General features: G+C 37.7%; 1 protein-coding gene across 3 annotated transcripts in view; it reads left to right on the top strand.

Moving 5' to 3' along the window:
- The window catches only part of RABGAP1L (RAB GTPase activating protein 1 like), a 225,455-nt gene that overhangs the window by 30,045 nt on the left and 174,890 nt on the right, over positions 1 to 20,520 (top strand). For all 3 annotated transcript variants that reach the window (XM_054286067.1, XM_054286068.1, XM_054286069.1), the window contains exons 9-12: positions 1,216 to 1,318; positions 2,244 to 2,410; positions 6,523 to 6,667; positions 18,486 to 18,579. In XM_054286067.1, coding sequence (XP_054142042.1) covers positions 1,216 to 1,318; positions 2,244 to 2,410; positions 6,523 to 6,667; positions 18,486 to 18,579 — 509 coding nt within the window. The remainder of the gene's footprint in view (positions 1 to 1,215; positions 1,319 to 2,243; positions 2,411 to 6,522; positions 6,668 to 18,485; positions 18,580 to 20,520) is intronic.

Genomic DNA, 20,520 nt, shown 5'->3' with positions numbered 1-20,520 from the left:
AGAAAACCCAGGAAAATGACCTTTTAATATCTTTTGCTTTATTTGTTTCTTAAATCTTGGGATATGATATCTACAGTCATAAGATGGACAAAACATTTCAATTCTTGTCAAAAGCTTTGGCACCTGGCTTTTGTTCAATTAATGAAGCAGAGATTAGGTTGTTACAAATAACTGAGCTTTTTGTATTGTGTTAAGCGTGTTCCCTGAAAATTTAGAGCAAATAATTGCTTTCATATTTGGGTGCCAGGGAAGTGCTGTTATTTTTCCAAGAGGCTAAAAACTTTGTCTTTTCCTTAATTTGATTTTAAATTCTTGCCCAGAGTTTGAAGTATTCCCTTGTCTTCTACAATATTCTATTTCTTAGAGTTGCTTCTGAGAGAACTGCAAAACAATGTGATCCTTTCTGTAATAATGCCAATTTACTTTCTCTCTGTGGATAATACAGCCATTTTCAAGTTATGAAGTGCTAGAGTGACCTGGTTTGGGGCAAATTTGAGAGAGTTAAACCCATAAGACCTGTTGTGGTTTTACAGTTGTCCCAGTTTTGCCTAGTTCATTTCTCAGTTCATGCCACTGGTTCTATTTATCAGTATTTAGTTCTCTTGTCAGATTCATTTATTTGCCTTATTGTATTTACCAGCTCTTTTTTTTTTCTCCTGGTTTTAGTTGCTGAAATGAGTTCTGATTTTCCCTTTTTTGTTTGATCATAAAACTGAATAAGTAAGAATGAGTTATGGAGTGTTGTTGTTCCTATAAATCTATACAACGTTTTTTACTGTATTTGAATTCCTGTCTACATTCCACCTTGAATTATTTTTTTTTGTTTACGTTCACATTCCAAGTACATTTAACTGCTGGATTTAATGAGTAGTTGATTTGTTTCTTGACTGTAGCACAGAAATAGACATTTGTGATTTCCTTTCAACCTCCTTTCTCCATATTTAAGTCTGGATAATTCAGTCACTCATATCCCTAACTGAATTGCAGAGAGGGAACATCAGTCTCCTTTTATCTATAAAGGCTACCAAACAGGCCTGTGTGATCCATAGGGACTGTTCCTGAGAACTTCAGGAAGCATCTACTTGCCTCATACTAGTAATAGTTCATTTCATTAATTAATTTTCTTTAGGTTCCTAGAAGTGTGTCTCACCCCCATGTCCCTCCCTTTGATCTCAAACCACACTGTAATATAATCCTGTGTGATTTTATTTTTAGGAATCCATGGGAAAGAGTTCTGATGGGAAGGCTTATGTCATTACTGGAATGTGGAATCCTAATGCGCCCATGTTTCTAGTACTTAATGAGGAAACTCCAAAAGGTAGTGGAACCTAGTCTGTGTGTTTGTTTTACCCAGCAGGGGTTTGGTGTATGTGCTTTCTCTTGGCAATCATGGTGCATTTCTAAATCCATGAAACATTATGTTCCAAGAGTCCATGGCTAGGAGTTTTTCTGTATAAACATGCCCAACACAGAGTTGTGAATAACTGTTTATAGAACAGTGTGTGGTGCTGATTTGGGGATGTTACATTAGTGTTTGGGGCTGATGTGCCTGTCCCTGCTTATTGGGATTTTGGTTCTAAGCATTTGCAAATTGTACTCAGCAAAGCAGTATGAATAGCGGGCATTGGGATTCTCCTTCTTCTAGTTGTGAGCTGATTACAAATTTCATCCCCTGCATCTTGGGGCAGCTGGCAATGATGCATGCAAGTGCTTGATTATATAGCAGAGTTTCTTATTGCTGGAATTTATATTCTCTGATGGGATGAAAAAACTTGGAATGTAAGTCTGGAATTTGTTTCCTGTCCCGAGGCAGAGCTCAGGTCATTTGCTTAATGCGTACTTAATGCATACTTGCATATCCAAGTACCTACAGCCAGTGTCACTGCTGCTGCTGATGGATTTTCACACCACATTATTTCTAGTAGTGTGTAACAGAACTCCGTACACTTCACAGTGTGACCTTATCCTCTGTACAGTCCTTTTGTTTCATGGGTATTGTGTACTTTAATGGCCTTTTTTTTGCATGATGTCTTGCTCCTGTCTTTAAAACAAGGACATAATATCTTTGTTTTTGAAGTTATCAGATGGTTAATGCACACTTTCATTCTGTGCAACAGGCATGGAGGGTGTAGAACTCAGACAAATAAAACAGGTGCAATAGAATCATTCATGAAAGGATTTTTAATTTGAAACAGGAGTTTAGATTTGAGCTGTGCCTAGTTTTTCTCATGTTTGTGTTTCAGATAAGCGTGTGTTCATGACTGTGGCTGTGGACATGGTTGTCACTGAGGTGGTGGAGCCAGTCAGGTTCCTGCTGGAGACCGTGGTGCGTGTGTACCCTGCCAACGAACGCTTCTGGTACTTCAGCAGGAAAACCTTCACAGAAACTTTCTATATGAAGCTAAAACAGGTAATGCCTTTGGTTTTTTTAATTTAGAGCATTTGTCTCATGTCACTGACATATCTTCTGAAAAATACCTTTGCCAGGGTTTTTCTCCTGAGAAGCTGAGAGGCCTCAGAAACAAAATGTAAACAATAATTATTCCACTGCTGTGGAATGTTGCAGGTGGATCTTTGATTGATCTCGTGTGAATTATTTCTACTTGATGACCAATCAGAGTCCAGCTGTGTCAGACTCTGGTCAGTCACAGATTTTATTATCGTTCTTTTCTAGCCTTCTGATGTCTCCTTTCTCCTTAGTGTAGTTTTAGTATATAATTTTCTTTTAATATAATATATATCATAAAATAATAAATCAGCCTTCTAAAACATGGAGTCAAGATTCTCATCTCTTCCCTCGTCCTGGGGACCCTCAAACCACAATCTCCTATGTCCTAATTTGGCCTCTTTAAAAGCTAGTATGGCACCTGCTCCTTAGCAGCTTGTTTCTTTGAACTGTTTATTTCAGGGATGCTCTAATGCATAAGGATTAAGTAGCATGTGTATGGTTTCAGTGTCATGGTTTAACCCCAACTAGCAAGGCCCACACAACCACTTGCTCACTCCCCCGTAGTGGGATGGAGGAGAGAATCAGCAGAGTAGAAGTGAGAAAACTCGTGGGTTGAGATGGAGACAGTTCAGTAGGGAAAGCAAAAGCCATGTGCTCAAGCAAAGCAAAACAGGGAATTCATTCACCACTTCCCATGGGAAGGCAGGTGCTCAGCCATCCCTTGGGGAAAAGTGTAACATTGGCTTGGGAAGACAGATGCCATCATTCCCAACATCCCCCCTTCTTCCTGCTTACCCTCACTTTACGTGCCAGGCATGATGCCTTATGGTCTGGAGCATCCCTTGGGTCAGTTGGGGTTAGCTGTGCTGGCAGTGTCCCCTCCCAACTTTCTGTGCACCTCAAGCCCTTTTGCTGGTGGAGTGGCCATGACTCTGTGTCAGCAGCTGCTAGGCAGGAGCTGAAACTCCCTTGTGTTATCAGCACCATTTACAGCAGAAGCCCAAAACAGCCACTGTGAAGGAAATAACTAACCCACCACACTTTGTAAACTGAATTGTAATGAGTTGTAAGTCATTGTTTTGTGGGCTTCAACTATTTTGAACCTGCCTATTGAATTGTCTTTAATTCTCTACGATCACTAAAGCAAGTCCACTTGACTGGTAGAACTGGGCAATGGCTCTATAATTGCTCATTGTAAAATCCAAGGGTTGCTGACATTTACAATATGAGGGCAGATGGCTGTAAGAATGTGGCCTATTAAAGACAAAGGTGATGATGCTGAGATGTAAGAGAGTGAGGCTGTTATGATTGTAGCTCAAGTCCCTTCTGGTTTTGGCATTGGCTGAGGTACATACAGGAGTACATCTGCCCATTCACTGTAGAATGAAATGCAGCTGCATCCTCCTGCAGCCACTGCTCACCTGCTTTCTCCACAGACTTATGTCTTGGTATTGGCTCCAAACGTGAAGAGCAGAGGCCAGGTTGCACCACTGTTCCAATGCCCACAGTACATGATCTTTGACTAATGGAACCAAAGAGCAGGGATTTAATTTTACTGAGCCTAATGGGACTGTTTGAGTTGCCATCTTTTTGTGGAGCATAGCAATAGGTCTGAAAAGACCAAGCTGTGTTGATGTTACATGGGAAAATTGCTGCTGTGTTTAACACTTAGGGAGTAAATAAATCTCAAGCAATGTTGTTTCTATATTTCTTCTAGAGATTAGCATAGCAACTTGGAATTTAAGAAAATCTGAGAAAGCTGACTGTTACATGCAAATAAGAATATCTGCCTTTTGACATTAAAGAAAATACATTTATAAGTATGCTGTTCTCAGCTGTGTGATACTTATCTCTTATCAGTTCATCTTGCCTTTTAAATCACTTGCCGCTGTACCATTTTTAATTGGGTAATATGGAAGCTTTCTTTTTCTCGCCCCTTATAATGTGACAAACATACACATTCCTGTCTTCCCTGAAGAAACACATGCATTTCTTCCTGCTGCAAAATTCAGTCTGTTGTGCAGATTTTTGAAAAAGGAATATTTTTAGTCCTAGTGATCCTTCTGCAAGATGAGGTCCTGATTGTGTTTCCCAGGATCTCTTTGGGTGATTTGTATCAAGTGTTTTTTCACCAATTCTCAGTTGTATTGCAGTAACTGCTCCTGCCAACACCTTTGAAAGATCATGTACCTCAGGGCACTGCTACTCCTTGGGAAATAACTCTGCAGATGGCAGTGGGATCAGCCATTTGGGAACTTCTTGGGAAGGCAGTTGAGCATTAAGTAGATTGTAAAAAATTCATAACCCTTCTGAGGAAGGATTCAGGCACATTTAGTAGTCTGAACTGAGATGGGTAAGGTGTGTGCTCAGGTATAAAGAATGCTAAAAGCTGACAGAAATGCAGGTTAATGTGTCATTTAGGATTGTTCTTTCTAGCTGTCTTACTGTTTTCCTCATGCACATTTTCGTTGTTGGAACATGGTCCTTGTAATGGTGAGTTTGTGCCTCAGAGAAAACCAATAGTCAAATTTTTTACATTTTATACAGGTGGATCTTGCAGTTAACAAGAACATGTGCAAGGAGCTGAAGATTTGTGATAATTTTAACATACAGCAAAACCCACAGTATCTCATGCCTTACTCTCTCAAAAATAAAAGCTATAGATACCCATGCTTAATAACATTAGTGCTATCAATACTTGATTGATTTAACCAAGTACTTTGTAATTACTCAATAATGGTGTTATGTGAGAATAAAACAGGCATAACAGCTCTAATGTTACCCTACTTAATTTTTAGAGTTCAGGCTATTTATGCCTACACCCAAAAACTCATTAAGCTGACTTGATGAGAGATTCAGCCAGCAAACTGGCTGATAATTGGAGCCTCTGCTTTAAGGGAAGTGGGTCTCAATTATTAATCTAAAATAAATGAGGAAAGGTTTCTCACTATAAAATAACTTACACTGTGTCAGTAAAACAGTCCCTATTTAAGCTGCTCATTTGCATCATTTCACCAGGTGGTTGAAATTGGAAGTGTTGGTCAGTAGTTTGTGTCTATTTCCTGTGCAGGTATTGTGGAGCCTTTCAACTTTATCATATTTGTTTTCCAACCAAGTTGAGGTTGTACTCTAACTGAAACTGTGTTATTTTTCATGGATAATTCGATGATTTTAGTATGTTCCAATAATTACCTTATTTTAATGGATTAGACAAGATGCACAAAGAAAAAAACGTACAGCATTTTGGGCTGCTTTATTTAATACCATCATTAGTTTACAATTATATACAATTCTCTAAAAATGTAGTCATTACAGCATGTCACTGAAAAATAACTGTGTTCATAACTGTAATTCAAAGGAAAAACATATCTTCTTTTTATTTTAAAACTTGCAACTGCTTAAACTATAGTTAACTGGCTTCTTTTTCATAAGAAAGTCATAGAACTGTGGGATGGTGTAGGTTCACAGGGACCTTCAATATCATCTAGTTCCAGACCCCCTGCCATGGGGCTCCATTACATTTCTCATTGGAAGGAGTGTATTTTAAACTGTATTCTGCTGAAGAAAGATACGTTTTCCTGGGTTTTAGTGAGTAAAGAGGTTAAAACTAAAAAGATATTTTCACAATTTAAGGCTTTTCTGAAGGATGAGGTTTTGTTTTTTCTGCATTCTCTTCTTTACCTACAAAAAAACTTTACTTTTACCTACAAAAAAACATTACTTTCTCCCCCCCTCAGGCATTCAGTTCCTGTTTCACGTACTCCAATGTCTTTCCTCTTTGTTCTCTTCTCTTTTCTTTAGCTGAGATTTCTCTTTGACTTAATCTCATTATGGCTGTTTAAATTGGCAAGTTTTTTTAATCATTGTTCTGAACAATACTGAAAATGGTTGTTAAGAGGCAACTTTGGAAACAGTGCAGTTTTATTTATATTTTCTACCTGTAAAACTGAGAGAAACAGAACTGTCAGATACTGCCATCTATTTTTGCCAAGGCAAGAAATCTGAAGCAGTCCTGACTGAACTATTGTATAGCCTTATTTTTCAACCTAATACATACCCGTATTTTCATTTAGTCTGAAGGAAAAAGCCACACAAGTGCTGGAGATGCAATTTATGAAGTTGTCAGCCTGCAAAGAGAATCTGCCAGAGAGGAAGAATTAGTCACCCCAACAAGTGGAGGAGGGCCTATGTCATCCCAGGAAGATGAGGCAGAAGAAGGTAAGGATAAATGAGCACTTACAGTTTCCATGGATAGTATACTATTATATTTCTGCTGTTAATTTACTCAATTAATTCTTATTACAACTGCTTTGGACAAAAAAATTACCACTTTTTTTTCTATTAGGAGTAATAGTATTTTTACCAAGCCATTGTTTGGATGTCTTCTAATAGCAGCAGCAGATGATGTGTGTCCATCTTTGTGTGCTTCCAAATGCGTTGCTGAGGCACCTGTGCTCTGCCAGCAAGTTAGAAAATGCTTTTCAAAGGTATTTTCTTCTGGTCAGAATGTGCTGTGCTACTGAAGAGGACAGCATGAAATTAGGCTTGAAATGGCAGGTTTTAAATGCCTGTTTTTAAAGAAAAACAAAAAAAATTCCCAGGCTCACATGGGGAATTTCCTCATCCCCTAACTGCTTAACATGTGATTTAGTTTCCCTCTCTTATATCTAGGGTTTATTAAAATATCTCCTGGTTCAGTTGGAGATTGCTGCAGTTCATGGACCCAGTGTATTTGCCTGCCCCTTCCAAAGCTAACATAGCTCAGCGTATTTCCCACTGTTGGAAATTTTGGGGGTTTTTTCCCTCTTGGTGGGTGGAATTTTTTGTTTCGTTGTTTGTTTGATGGCCCTTGGCCTACTGTTGTCTCTTTGTGCTCTGAGGATTAGCCCATAGCATTCAGAATAGGCTTTCCCTGTGCCTTTTTTGATGTGAATGTCTGATCTACCAGGAATTGTGATTCTTTTACCAAGTTATTCTTCAGATCTCTGCCACTCTTCTGTCAGTACTGTAAAAAGTCTCACTCATTACTGTGGAAAAATTCTTCCTTGATTCTTAGTTATTGGTAAGTGTTGGATTTTAGCTTGTGCAATATGAGTCAGAACCCTGGGATTAACAGAGGCTGGAGCAGGCAGGCGTGGTAATTCTCACAAGCTAAACCCTTCTACATATCCCAGGTGACACCAAGCTTGCAAAACCCCCACAGTCAGGTGCTCTTTGATCTGATTCCTGAAAGGGAGGGGGGAATAGGCACAGATCAGCAATGTCAGTCCCCCCTTTGTATCAGGTGCTACTTCTGAATAGTACAAATGCTGTTTTCTCCAAAGGATTTCTTCTGTTTCATTGGTGTTTGGGATTCCTTTGCTGTTCACAGCAAGAATTAGTTCAGATTTGGCTTTTGGAACTTGTGGATCAGTGTAGTGTAATTCAGCTGTTGGTGTTCTTTTCCTTGCTGGATGTGTGAGTTGTAGAGACAAATTGATCTGAGACTTGTTTGATAGGGTAGAGTTTAAATAATTGAATAATTTTTTTTTCAATATGGCTGTTACTGGGAAGGATGCAGCTGTTCCAGAATGTGGTGAATGCAGCACAATTAGCAATAACATTCATACTGTCCTCTTGGTACTATTACAGAGTGTCTTTCTCTTATTACAGAGAACAAGTATTCCACTGGAGTATGAACCTAAGTTAACTTTGGTTTAGTTCTCTAATGCTGGTTTCCATATTTTAAATGTAGATTACTTCCTAAGAGAAGACATTAAAAATATGATGTGCCTCTGTTCTCATGGAAACCACATTTAGAGTTCTGTGCTGAGAAGTTCTTTATCCTGGAGGATATGCAGGTTCAATGAGTCATTTGCAGTTTTTCTAAATAAATCTCTTCATTCTTTTTTTTTTTTTTTTTCTTTTCAGGGTACTAATTATGATGATGGAAAAAAACCCCTTGAGTTTACAATGTCTTGTCTTGGCCTTGGAAGAAGGCTTTTTCTTTTTTAATCTTAAGTGTGATAGCTACCTGGCTATATAGGTTCTTTTTACTTTTCTCCTTTTTAAATTTTTGTTTTTGCTTTTTCCTTATATGCCCACAGAATATTTTTAATTGATTTCAAAAGCACTATACATTGCATTTTTCCTGTATAAGAATGCACTGTTTGATTCCTGTGTACTCTGCATGCACACAGCTCACTGGGATGTCTTGTGCCATGAGAATATGAATAAAGATGGTCATAAAAAAGAAGGCATTTTCCAATATTCTTTTCTTTTTGTTTTAATGAAAGGCCAAACATGGTACCTGCCAATAATGATTTTAAATAATCTCTATACTAAAGTTAGGCCTAATGTCTTTTAACAAGTGCTTGTAGAAAATGAAGCTCATACACACTCTAAATAGCATTCTTAGCTATTGATATTTTTTCTCATTTTAGCTTGATTTTTCATGTGACCAGCTATATAAAAAATTAAGACCTTTGCTAAGATTGTGCAATTGTTACCTAGAGATATTTCAGGTCAACCTCACTTTTGTTTTTTAATTACTAATATTGTAATAGATATTTCTGGCAATCCAGTCACTTATGGTCCCTTGCTTTGGAGGTGATAATTTAAAAAATAATTTTAATAATCTCTTGTCAAAGCCTAAGATGTAAAGCACACTCCTTAATAAGAAGCTTTCTATTAAATTCTAAATGTAATTTTAAAAATATAAAACGGGATAATGAGGACATTCTTACCCTTTCTGTAAAGGTTTCAAATAAAGTGGATTTAAGTATCAACTTTTATTAATATGCAGAAAAGTTCACTGTTAACCTTAAGTAGAACCTTGTAAGCAGGTGCAGAGCACAGTTGGTTGAACTCCTTTTTCTCCTTTCTGGAGAATTAAGGAAGGTGAGAGCATGCCCAGAACTGATGGTGTGGATACTGCACTATTGGAAAAAGCAAAGCCTCAGAAAGCATTTTATTGTAGCATTGTTCTGCAGAGGATGAAGTGGCTGCACTTGTGAGCTTAAGGGTTGGGGGAAATAGCTTTCCAGCAGAAGCATTTAAAGGAAGATGCAGTCCCAGAAATAAATAACAAAGGGAGAAAGGAATTAATAGGTTGGCTGCTTTTAGCAGCAGTGCTTGCTTAGACCGTGTGTGAAAGGATGACCTTCCTTTTGGTCTAATATTTGAATTATTAGATTTTTTTTTTTAATGAAACTTGACATTTCAGGAGAACACTAGATAACTCCATTTGAGTTTCTTCTGGAGTCAGGATGAAGTTGGAAGGTTAAGGATGACTGTAAGAAGGAGAAATTCTGTTCAAAACCAGAAAATACTCTTTAAGCTGATTATTACTGAGTTGAAGCTACTTTTGCTGAAGCTTTCTGTGGTCCCTGGTGTCGGGTTAGGAGCTCTTGTTCTCATCTGTGAGTTGGCTGCAGAGTGAGCACAGAACGTTTAGGAGATATCCTGAAACAGGTAAAAGATGACTTACCTACCAAAAAGCTTCTAAACATGAGCTATGGGGTGCTTCTGGAACACTCTAAAATGACTTCCAGAAACACAGAACTGTTTCCATTTGTGTTTTGTTTGCTGAGGGAAAAAATAAAAAACTGAAGAAAGTAAAACTTTCATCTTCCTATTCCTGTTAGCTGTCTGAACACTAAGAACAAAAAGAGATAGACAATAGAAAAATGAACTTCAGGGGTGTGGAAGTTCAGTGTGGAGATGGTAGGATTTGACATTGAAAATAGACATGAAAGAACAAGGGACCATGAAAGTTTCAGAAAAGCTCTGGGGGTGTTGTGCTGGTCCCTCAAAAAGGTGTCTACAGGAGGGGAGAGGTGGACAATACTGAATGATCAGAAACGATCAGCCAGAGGAAGTCAAAAAGTGTGTCAGGTGTTGTGGGAGGGTGGAGGCTTTTTCAGTACTCAGGAAGGCAAAGGAGTAGAGGAGGTGATGTTTTAGGAGTGAATAGAACTACTGAGTATTTAGTGATAAAATAGGGGTTATGATGTGAACAAATGAGGGTGATTGTGTGAGAAAAATTACATGACTAGTGTTGAAATAGTCAACTCTGCATTTTAATCCAAATTAAAAATAGCTTTGTGTACTTCACAGGAACTGTTTGTTATATTAATCCAATGCAGAGCAAAGTTGGGTCCTAAAGAAGATCAGTTAAATCTGTCTTGGAGTCTTTTTGTCATCTCCATAAAAATGAACTAATATGTCACAAATCCTAAATTCATGAGGCCATTTGGCCAGTAGTTATCTCCCCTTTCTGTAGTTCCACAAGAGTTTTAAAATACAGACACTACTAAGAATAGCATCCAAATGAAAAGAAAGTATTCCTGACAAGCCTGATGTCATTTTATGGACTTTGTCTGTAAAAGAATCCAAAATGGATTATTTTTACACCTTACAAGTTCAAAAATCATAAAATAAATGCACTCAGTTGACTTCTGGAGCTGTTATTGTGCTACTAGGAGGAATGTGATCATGTGATACTTTCCTAAATAAATATAAGAATACTGAGTGTGGAGGATTTATTTTTTATATGGTTGCAGTTGATAGTTACAGTTCTATTTAGATTTGTTCGTGCAAGTATGGCCTTTGTGTTACAAGGTGAGTACTTCAAATGCTTTGAACTTGAAGCACTTCTGTGGGTTGCAGAGGTATTTAATGTATTGGCAAGGTTATCAATTAAAAGGAAAACTGGGGGTTTTTAAGGTTTTTTTTCTGTTCCAGGAAGTGGAATGCACCCAAGGAGTGTGATTTACCCTGAGCTCTTTTATCCCTCTTTTCTTCCCCAGTGTCCACTCAACATCCTGCACAGTGTATGTGGGAACACTGTGGGTAGGGATGTTTTCTTTGATAATATCTGTTCCTCACACTTCCTTTGTGAGGTTCAAGGCAAAACATGATTGCCTAATTCTGGCCTGTGGTTCATGAATGCTCCAGAGAATTCTGGTGATGCCTTTGGTTTTTTTTTTGCAGAATGATAGTAAAGGATATTTTCTAATAAAGGTAGGTTTCAGCTCTGTGGGATCATAGTGAGTTCTGTTTCTTGGATCTCAGGCTTTTTGGTTTTTTATAACTTTCATAAAATCTGTTCAGATTGTGGTACAAAATAGACACAAAATGAGCATAAATTGGTGTTTTCATCTTGTCTGGAAGCAATTGCTGATTATTTTGAATAATTTGGATGCTTTATTTATTAGTGGTTGTCTTTCCTTGTCTGTCTGTAATCAATTTGAAAAAGGATTTGCAATCCTGCTGGCTTATTAGGAATTCCAACTTGCTATTGCTAAAGGATCTTCTCAAGTTTTTCAGTCATCAGTTTTGGGTGGCCTCAAGCTGCCACTGCTTAGATAATTGCACAATATCATGTAATTAAAAAATTAACCACTTTTGTATAAAGATTATTAAAAAGACTGGTTTTAACCAACAGCTTCCCTAACCTCAGTGTGATATGCCTTTTTTTAGTATTGATCATTAGCTGTCTGGTATTTTTTGAGTGTAAGTGATGTCTAATCTAAGTGCCTGGCATGCTGCCTTAAATGCCAGGCAACACATAACTTCTGAGTGTTTCTAACAGTGATATATCTTTTTTCTCATTGATTATATCAAAGATGGAAGTAGATTGTAATCTACAAATTGATAAATTACTAATGCATTGCCCTAGAGTTGTGACAACACCTCCAGTTTTATTTCCTTGCCTGTTCTCTGAGGTGTCAGGGATCAGACAGCATGGTACATGTGGAACATGTTTGTGTTTACCAGACTACCTCCACTGTGCAGCATTTAGTTGGCTTTGTCATCTGTGTGGGAGCAAAACTACTGAACTGAAACAATAATTCTTCTGCACTTTCTTTTATTCAGCTTTCAGCATTTGTACATCAAATTTAGAGATGTCAGTGGCTCAATTTTATGTGCAATACATGAGGGGAGGATCATCTCTTGGATGCCCAGTTAAGGTTTATTTTTGGGCCATATAAAAATAATTGTCATTTCATATGACAGTGATGCAGGGCCTGTGTTGTAAGTATATGACATAGAACAAAGTGTTTTAAAGGTAGGGCATATCAGATATATATGAGGATATAAGATAGGATTTAAAATGTAGAATTTGTTGTATTAAGAAGAAAAAGGTCATTTTGGCTGTCCATTGCACACAACCAACAGGACAGTTGGTTGTATTTTGGGCGATTTTTTTCTACAGTCCTTAACATGTGAAAACAATGCATTATGGTGTGCAGTGAGGGAAAGGCAGAGGTGATCCAACTGCATGCTGTGCCACCCTCTCTGTGTTTATCAAATACAGGGTTTGGGATTCAGATTTTGTGTTGCATAAAGAAGCAATTAAATCTGCAGCCTTTTGAAAGGTAATCGAAATTTTGTGATTTGTCAGCATTAAGTTTCATTTGAATGATTCTAAGTGAAAAATGTGTATCATATAACTCATAAAAAGGAATGATAATCAAAATACTGGGTTTTTTCTATTACTGGTTTGCTTTTAATGAAAAATTGTTACCTTTATTTTTTGTTTTTGCTCTCTTTACATGTACTTCAGTAGTTGCCAAATTAATTTTTCAAGTTAGTGATGTAACTAAGGTAAGCAGAAAATTTTTGTGAGCAGAATTCAATGCAAGTTCAGATTCATTAATCTGTATTTTTTTGCTCTTGATTATTTTTCTTCCCTCTAAATAAGAGAATATACTGAGGATTATCATTTCATAAATCAGTTATTTGGAAGGCATTTGGAAATCATTTTGTGTTCATCAGAATATTTTGTAATGCACTAAAAGTTGGATGTTTCTGAAAATCTGCCTTATTTAATACAAGAATGCCTTTCGTGACTTAAACTTTGTTTCACTCTCATCCTCCCTGGCAGAACTATAGTTCATGCTCTATAATTCCCTGTTTCCTTATAAATGAAAATTTGCTCTTTTTTGTGGCCTTTCTTACGATGCTCTTTTATGGAAAGGTTCCATGTCAGTAACACTATGTCTTGTGCTCTGATAATATGCTGCCAACTTCAGCTCCTCCTTCAGGTTTGTTCTTCTCTTACATAAAAATCAAACTGTTCATATTTGAATTATTCCAATTCTGTTCCCACCTATCTTAGAGACCTGATTTCCTTCTCCTTCAGACTGCTCCAGCTATATTATTTTTCAGTTCCACCTACTCTTTTTATTTCACATGTAACAGCTTCTAAATTAAAACACATTAAATATCCTTTTTTCTCCTTCACATCAGTGCTCAAATCTCACCTGTTCATTTTTTAATCTGCTTTATTCGTGCTTTCCCCACACATTTTATGAGATACTTCACTTATTTAGTTCCATGTTCAGTGTCTCCACAACAACTCTATAGTTTTCCTCCTTGTTTCTGTTTTTGTTAACTGAAAAAGGAGTTTGACTTTTGAAGTATTGCCATATTTTAGATGAACTAGTAGAATTTCCTGAAGAAGAACTTGAACCACTCAGAAAAGCTTCTCTTACAGCTATATAATTGGTGTAAAATATGGTTGAGGGAACTATTGTTTAAAGCCAAATTTTGAAGTGTGATGCAAAAAAATGGCCAACTGAAAAAAACAAACATCCTAAACCAACCAAACCAAAAAACCCTTTCACTGTAAAACTGGGAAGATGAAAAATGAAATTCAAGCACATTAAATACCTCAGTTTTTGCTGGTGTGAGTCCTTGACCAGAATTTATTTCTGAAAGCCAAAAAACAAAGTTGATTCTGTTAATCCCCGATGGGAGAGAGGAACCTCTTTGCTGACTTTGCTCTGAATTGGTTTCCCGAAGTATTTTTACAGTCTTTGCCTAACCTGTTAGTGCTATCCTAGGTACTGGGGTTAGTCTCTGAGCATGACCTCTGTTTGATACCCTGGACTATCAAAATAAGAGATGAGAAGCAGGCCAAGATTTTGTGTTCCTCTATGTATGATTTTTTCCTGTGGGTTATTGGCTTATGCTAGTTACTGTGTGTAATTCTTCTGGTTTGAACACTGGATGCCTCAGTATTTTGTTTGAACATCTCTTATCAAGAAAAAATACAGACTGGGGGAGAAAGTGGAAAATGAGCAGAAGTGTGGAGAATTTGTCCTTTGAGAAAATAAGTAGAGTGTCCTAGAGAAGAAACAATAAAGATTAAGGTTTTGGGGGGTTTTTTTGGTTTTTTTTTTGAGATGCGCTAAAATTTTTCAGGAGGGAATAGAAAGTAAATGGCATAAATTGCAGGGTTAGAAAAAATTAGGCTTGAGCTGAGTCAAAAGAGCAGTAAAATCCTTGGAATAAATGGACAAAATTATGTATATCCATAGACTGCCAATCTTCTTTTCTGTGAGGATTCCATCGTGTGTAACAGTGGCTTGGGAAGATGAATGGCATCACCTCAAAGTTTCCTTCCTGCTCTGCATGCTGAGCATGATGTCCTATGGTCTGGAGCATCTCTTGGGTCAGCTGGGGTCATCTGCTCCAGCTGTGTCCCCTCTCAAATTCCTGTGCACCCCCACCCTTTTGGTGCTCCCAGCCAAACCCAGCACACCTCTCACTCAGATCCTGGAGAGACCTGATCTAACCAGAGCTTGGAGTGGATCAGACCAGCTGATCCCCAGAGATCTCTTCCAGCCCAGAGTATTATTCCATGCTGATTCCATACGGAGCAGTGCTTGCTGTGGGAGTGTGATCCTCCAGGCTTGCTTTAAAAAGGCTCTAAATTCAGGGAATTGATTCATGAGGCATGACCTTTTTGTGAGTTTTGTGAATCATGATGCAATTCAAAGCAAAACAGAAAACCTTTGATATTTCCTGTTCCCTGGGGTTAGACTTAAAGCTTCTCTATGTGCACACATTCACAACCCCAAGGTTTGCTCCCTTGAGATGTCTTCCATTGTCCAACTGCTCTGACAAAGTTTTATCGCCCAGTTGATGGCTCTGAGAGGTCGGGGTAAATACAGGAGGAAGGAGAAATACACAGAACATATAGAAAAAGGCATCTGTGCTATCCCAGCAGAGTAAGGGTGGATTAAATTATGCTTTGGCAAATTCTGCTGCCTTATAGATGCTATGGAACATGGAAAAAAAACCGTGTAGAAATACTCAGAGAAAAACATCTAAATATCCCTCCCATCACATCTTTTATTTCTTAGATTATACCTTAATGCTTTAAGAGGTTAGAATTTGTAAATAGTCTTTAGAATGGAAACAAAGTAGAGGTTTTTAAGACTGTTTATTCTCTTCTCTTTGCCCTGTTCTATTTTGAAGTTTGACATTAGCGTCTTTTGAAAGCGAGCATATGGCATTTCTAATTAAGGCCTGAGATTTTCTGACTTATAACTGAATAATACATTTCAAACGCTGCCAAGCCTTCCAGATGAAAGACTTTTCTAGCTGAAGCACTGGAGTGTATGTGCTGTGTAACACTGGTCTCCTGTAGAACTTGGAGGGATTTTGCTGGGAATACCAGCTCAATGAGAAATCCAGGGGTTTGTTTCTGTAGGCTGATGTCAGTATTCCTTGGCAAGCTCAGGTTTGGATCCAGTAAGAGCTACTGTGCTTTGTTGCTCACAGGATTCAGTGGAGCTGCATTTTGAAACGTTTTGGTCTGCTGGGGGATTTTAGTCATCTTTATCCGATTTCATTCCAGACTGCAGGGTTTGTTTGTGTGTATTTTCAATGTTAACTCTTGTAGAGATGTGCTGAGGTTCTTCAGTGTCTCCAAAGAGAGTCTAATCTTTTCCTTTCAGCATTTGGTGCCAAATTTTCTTCCTTTACTTTGAATGCAAGAAACCTTTCTGAAATTGTGGTTTGTAGTAAATTCCTGATGTGATCTGGGTTTCTTGACTTTCTTAATACATACCAGTATCATGTCTCTGAATGCCAAATGAACTCATCTCAGAGGTTTCCTCAATTTTTTTTCTTTCCATGGGAAGTAGAAGGGTACATTATTGTTGGTCCCTCTGACACAGTTGTGCAGTTCAGGAGAGGGCAGAATTAAACAAATATAATACATTTAATTCCCTATTTTTGTTAGTTATTGCCATGTCTATATGGTGAGTGAGAAAACTGGCCTTTACACTATTTTTGGTAATTTTAAGGGGGAAGCTGAATCTTCAAATACCTTTTTTCCCTCAGGACACAATTGATTCCTTTGGTTACTGGGAAACCTGTTGCTGTGTTAGAAAATTTTAATTAAAAGTTTAAACTTGGGGGTTTTAGATCTTACTTCCATCTTTAGGTCTAGTGGAAAAAGATTGGGAAAGCATGCAAAAGATTGGGAAACCTTAAAAATAAATTTTTTTTTAGATTTGTGATGCAGGTGGGTAGTTATTTTGATTGGATTATTTTTAGTTGTAATGGGGAAGTATTTGAATGGAGGTTGGGTTTGGTATTTGGGAACTGTAAAGCTGTACAAACGGGTTCCAAGCTGAAGCCTTTCACTAAAGTAGTGTTCATTTTGAAACACAGAGATTTCTGATATGCTTCTCTCAGGGCAACATTTTTACTGTTAACTGTCCTTGAAATACAGTAGATGCTTTGTCCTCACAGCTCACTGTCAAATTCAAGCGCTGATATTTTATTAATGACTTGTATTTGACAACTGCTAAGAATATAAATTAGAAATCTGTAATTGAAGTGAAAATGATAAAGATGAAGAGTTAACAGGGTAATTGCACAAATACTGAAGATCTTCTACCTGAGCTATGTTGTCGACATAAAGCTGGAGTTGAAGTGTTTAATGCACCTGAGGGAATTCAGGGTATTAGATCAGCAACAAGATGTGACAGAGCTGTGTGGAAGAGAATATTGAAGGGATTTGGGGGGCAGATGTAGCTTTGGTTCTTCTTTTTTTTTGTTGCATTTGAACTTGTGGAGAGAGTTCAGATCATAGGAAGGAGGAGTCTTGGAGCTCTCTAACATCAGACTGCCCATGGCTTCAGCTTCCTCTGAAGTTGACTGGTCCCCAGAGGAGCTGTGGTTGCCCCATCCCTGGAAATGTTCTAGGCCAGCCTGGACAGAGTTTGGAGCAACCTGGGCTGGTGGAAGGTGTCCCTGTCCATGGCAGGAGGTTGGAACTGGATGAGCTTTAAGGACCCTTGCAAAGCAAACTCTTCTGGGATTCTGTGATGATGACAAGAGGGCTGTTCCTGTGTCTCTTTTTGTGTTTCCTGCTAAAGACACTGAAAGCTGGAGCCTCTCAGCATCTGGTGTTGGAGTTGCACTTGTTTAATTCTTAGTATTTTATTCAGATAAAACTGGATAAAAGCCAAATACCTGCAAGACCATATTTGCATGAAGATTTGCCATATGGAGTTAGACTGTCCAGCTTACTGTGGGACACTTGGTTTGGATGGTTTTTTGAGCATGTTATTCCAGGCCCACATGATCCCTTCTGGGTTTGGGTGTTAGTCATATAATGGCATATATCCTTCTCTAAGTGTTTGATTGTTATTTATGAGCTTTCATTTGAAGCAACCCTCTCTGTTCCATGCACTATAGTCTTTCCTGTCACAGTCTTGGTTTTTTTCTGCTCATCCATGAGCTTACTTCAGTAAAAAAGGATGATTTTGTGGCTCAGAGGAGGCTTCCTGAGCTCAGGGTACCTCAGGACAGCTAAAGGGATGTGATGTAACAAAGTAGCATTATCTACTATGCTTTAACAGAGACTTCTCTTTTTTTGAAGTCTGGAGTGGAAGTGACTTGTAGGTAACACTGTCAAATTTCATTTAATGGAGAGTTGACAGCCTTGAAGCTTTTCTCACATAATGCTTTTCTAGGTCCCAGTCCTTTCTCTGGTAACACTGCTGTGAATTATTCCCTAGTCCTGTTCTTGTAAACTTTATGGTAACTTCATTAATACATTTGTTTGGTGAAGTCTGCTAAACATTCTTTATGATTCCATTCAAATTTTGTATCTTTTTATGCTTTTAAAACTGATATATGAGAAAAAATTGTCTGAGACTTGTATGGATGCATGTCTAGTGTCTGTGCTCTTGGGTAAACCTGTGCATGCTTTTGTTTTCTTTTTTTTTTTCTTTATTTTTTACAGAGAGTGATAATGAACTCTCCAGTGGCACTGGTGATGTGTCAAAGGATTGTCCTGAGAAGATTTTGTATTCCTGGGGAGAGTTACTGGGGAGATGGTAATGCTTAATTTCTTATATTAGATTTTAGATATTAACATTTTATTTGGTTTGTGTGCATTTTATTTTGTTTTATATGCTCGTGAGCAGGAGGTTTGACATTCTTCTGCTTACACAGTTTAAAAACTAAAATGCAAGACACATTGAAGTGTAGTTTTTGATCTTAATTTAAAAGGGACTGGTATAGATAACTTGGAGGTTTTTTGACAAATCTTTCCTGTACTATGTGCAAAAGTTTGGTTTTGTTTGGTGTTTGAGAGTGTGTTTGTGTGTGCTCACAGGCAGAACTTTGTGGTTATTTGGGGCTGGCTATTAAATCCTGAGGAAACTCAGTGCCAGGATGGGACAGACACAGCAACTCCCATGTGTCCCATCTAAGCCCTGCATGCCAGCTGGTGTACATTTAATTTGTTTAGAAACACTTTTTTTTTTTTTTTTAATTTCTGTAAATGTGCTATATGTAAGCACTTGAAAAAGAATCTAGAAACTGTGAATCCTCACTGAAACACTTTCTGTTGGTGTATAAAATGAAGAGTATTTGTAAACCCAGACTATGTTCTCAACAGTGTTATTTCTGTTGTTTAATTAAGTGCTTCAGTAGCAGTGCATAGAGTGCCAAGAGAGGGAAAAGTGTGTTTGCTGCCTCAGAGAGACCTGAGCAAGTGCCAGAACCACTTACTTGCTTTTCCCTGTGTAAGCAATAGCTCCTGCTGCTGGAGACAAAAATAATCAGAGGCCCTTAATCTGGAATTGGCTGTTTCCTTTTCCTAACTCCAAAAAGAGAGATGAACAGCATTTTAGGGATTTATTTGGGTAGTTCCTCCCTTGACTTGGCTACTCTGTATCTTTGGAGAAACAGCCTCTTACTGCTGACCTCATCTCTATGAGATCTCACACAAAGGTTTCTGCATGAGGCATCAGGAGGTTTTACTGAGCTTAACTAAACCCTCTCCTGTTGTTTTCACCTATTCTGTCACCCAAGTTTCTGCCCTTAATCCAAGATTGGAAGATGCCAATTTTCAATTTAAGTTTTTTTTAAATTATTTTGCCAGTTGATTGTTCTGTTTTTAACCTGTGTCCTTGATAAATACCTGGACTCTGTGGATGAGCATGTGGAAGTACAAAGACACCCACAGCTCATGGTCTTAAGTTTCATGTATCCAGCTGTTTCTTCTGGTTACTTAAGTATACTAATCAATAAGACAAAACATTCAAGACTTTTGGCATAAACTATTTTGGAATCCTAACATAACTTACACATAAATCAAGAGAAATTTTTAGTAGTTAAAGCAGCTTAAAATTAGTTTAAAGTGGGTTGAGAAATGAGTGGTCCCAACCTGTTTGAAGACTAGCAAACATTTCTTCAGGAGTGTCTCAAGCAGTATTACCTGTGGAGAGAAATTCAAATTTGTAAACTGCTTGAGTTCTTGAATAGCATTATGTTACAGTCTAAGAACAAAACTTAGAGTAACAGGTGAGAATTGGTAAGGATTTGAAAACTAAAAATAAATCAAAAGAAAATCTTGTAGTGTTGTTGAAAACAGCACCATATGTTAGTAGAAGATCTGTGCACTTGTAAAAAATGTAAATAAACAAAAATTAACATTTCCACTTGAAGAAGTGGTGTGCTGATTTGTCTCTTAAATGAAAAATTTCTTGCTTTTAATTGCTTTTTTCATTTCATTAAAATGTCACTGTAACCTGTTGGACTCAGCAGAAGCACTGCTCCAGGACTCTCCTTCAAGGATATAAACAGAAATGAGAATAAAATCATTTACCAAATAGATAGAACAAACAATTGAAAAGTAATGCTGTATCTGTTTATTTTACTATATGCATCCTCAGCATTAAAGTTGTTCTTGCCAGCTAAGCTACTTCAGCTGATTGCTCAACTATTTCTTTAAAAAAAAGTAGCAATGATCAATAACAGTCTTTGATCAG

The sequence above is a fragment of the Melozone crissalis genome, unplaced genomic scaffold, assembly GCF_028551555.1.
Source record: "Melozone crissalis strain CALT ecotype California unplaced genomic scaffold, PUWL_Pcris_2 ptg000045l_1, whole genome shotgun sequence".
Lineage (NCBI taxonomy): Eukaryota > Metazoa > Chordata > Aves > Passeriformes > Passerellidae > Melozone > Melozone crissalis.
Note: the sequence above shows the minus strand (reverse complement) of the source record. Positions and strands in the feature narration are given on the sequence as shown.